General features: G+C 51.4%; 1 protein-coding gene across 1 annotated transcript in view; it reads left to right on the top strand.

Moving 5' to 3' along the window:
• AHCYL2 (adenosylhomocysteinase like 2) overlaps positions 1-1,156 on the top strand; it is a 29,408-nt gene that overhangs the window by 10,677 nt on the left and 17,575 nt on the right. The window contains exon 5 of the mRNA XM_027705811.1: positions 721-946. Within this exon, the coding sequence (XP_027561612.1) occupies positions 721-946 (226 nt within the window). The remainder of the gene's footprint in view (positions 1-720; positions 947-1,156) is intronic.

Raw genomic sequence — 1,156 nt, 5'->3', positions numbered from 1 at the left:
GTCTGGAATTTTTCCTGGGTAAGGTCTGGAATTTTTCCTGGGTAAGGTCTGGAATTTTTCCTGGGTAAGGCCAGGGGTTTTACCTGGATAAGATCAGGGGTTTTACCTGAGTAAGGTCTGGAATTTTACCTGAGTAAGGTCTGGAATTTTACCTGGGTAAGATCAGGGGTTTTACCTGGGTAAGGTCTGGAATTTTTCCTGGGTAAGGTCTAGAATTTTTCCTGGGTAAGGTCTGGAATTTTACCTGGGTAAGGTCTGGAATTTTTCCTGGGTAAGGTCTGGAATTTTTCCTGGGTAAGGCCAGGGGTTTTACCTGGTTAAGGTCATGGGTTTTACCTGGGTGAGGCCGGGAGTTTTAACCTGGGTAAAGCCAAGGTTTGACCTTGAGACCTGGAAGACCCAGAAGCCAAACCCACCATCTTGCCCGTTACAAGGTCTCACTCCCTGAAGTTTGGTAATAATTGCTCATAAATCAGGATATATTCAAATAAATCATTAATTCATTAATAAATTAGTGGTTGACATGCCTAACAAGCGGGTAGGACACCTAATATTCCAAGAAATCTTCATTTTGGAAATAAATACTATCGTTTAGAGCGTGTCGGCCTCTGGTCTGGTGGTGGGTGCAGCTTTTTCCTGAGGGAGAGGAGGAAGTGAGGAAGGCTAAAGCCAACTCCCAGAGCTGCCTTCAGTGTGAGAATTCAGTGTGTGTGTCCAAAGCTTCTCCTGGAAGGGGGGATGTGGAAATCTCAGCCAGGACCGTGGCGGTGTCAGGAGCAGAGCTTTGGGAAGGGCCGATCCCGCGGGATCTGCCGAGGCCGTGCTGGCTCATCTCCCTCTCTCCGTGCCAGGATTCCCTGTCTTCGCCTGGAAGGGAGAGTCTGAAGATGATTTCTGGTGGTGCATCGACCGCTGTGTCAACGTGGAGGGCTGGCAGCCCAACATGGTGAGTGGGGTGACCGTGGGGTGACATGTGGGGGGCCCAGCTCTGGTTCGTGGGTCCCTTGGGGTGGATGAGAGTGAAGTGACACTGAGTGACCTCAGGGCTTTGGGAATGGGGGTATCCTGGTTTCAAGCCCCCCAGGGATGGGGGTGTCCCTGTCCCAGACTCCCCAGGGATGGAGGTTCCTGGTCCTGGACCCCCAGGGACCTTGGG

The sequence above is a fragment of the Neopelma chrysocephalum genome, unplaced genomic scaffold, assembly GCF_003984885.1.
Source record: "Neopelma chrysocephalum unplaced genomic scaffold, ASM398488v2 Primary Assembly neopelma1_353, whole genome shotgun sequence".
NCBI lineage: Eukaryota > Metazoa > Chordata > Aves > Passeriformes > Pipridae > Neopelma > Neopelma chrysocephalum.
The sequence above is the reverse complement of the archived record's forward strand: the minus strand, read 5'-3'. Positions and strand labels throughout refer to the sequence as shown.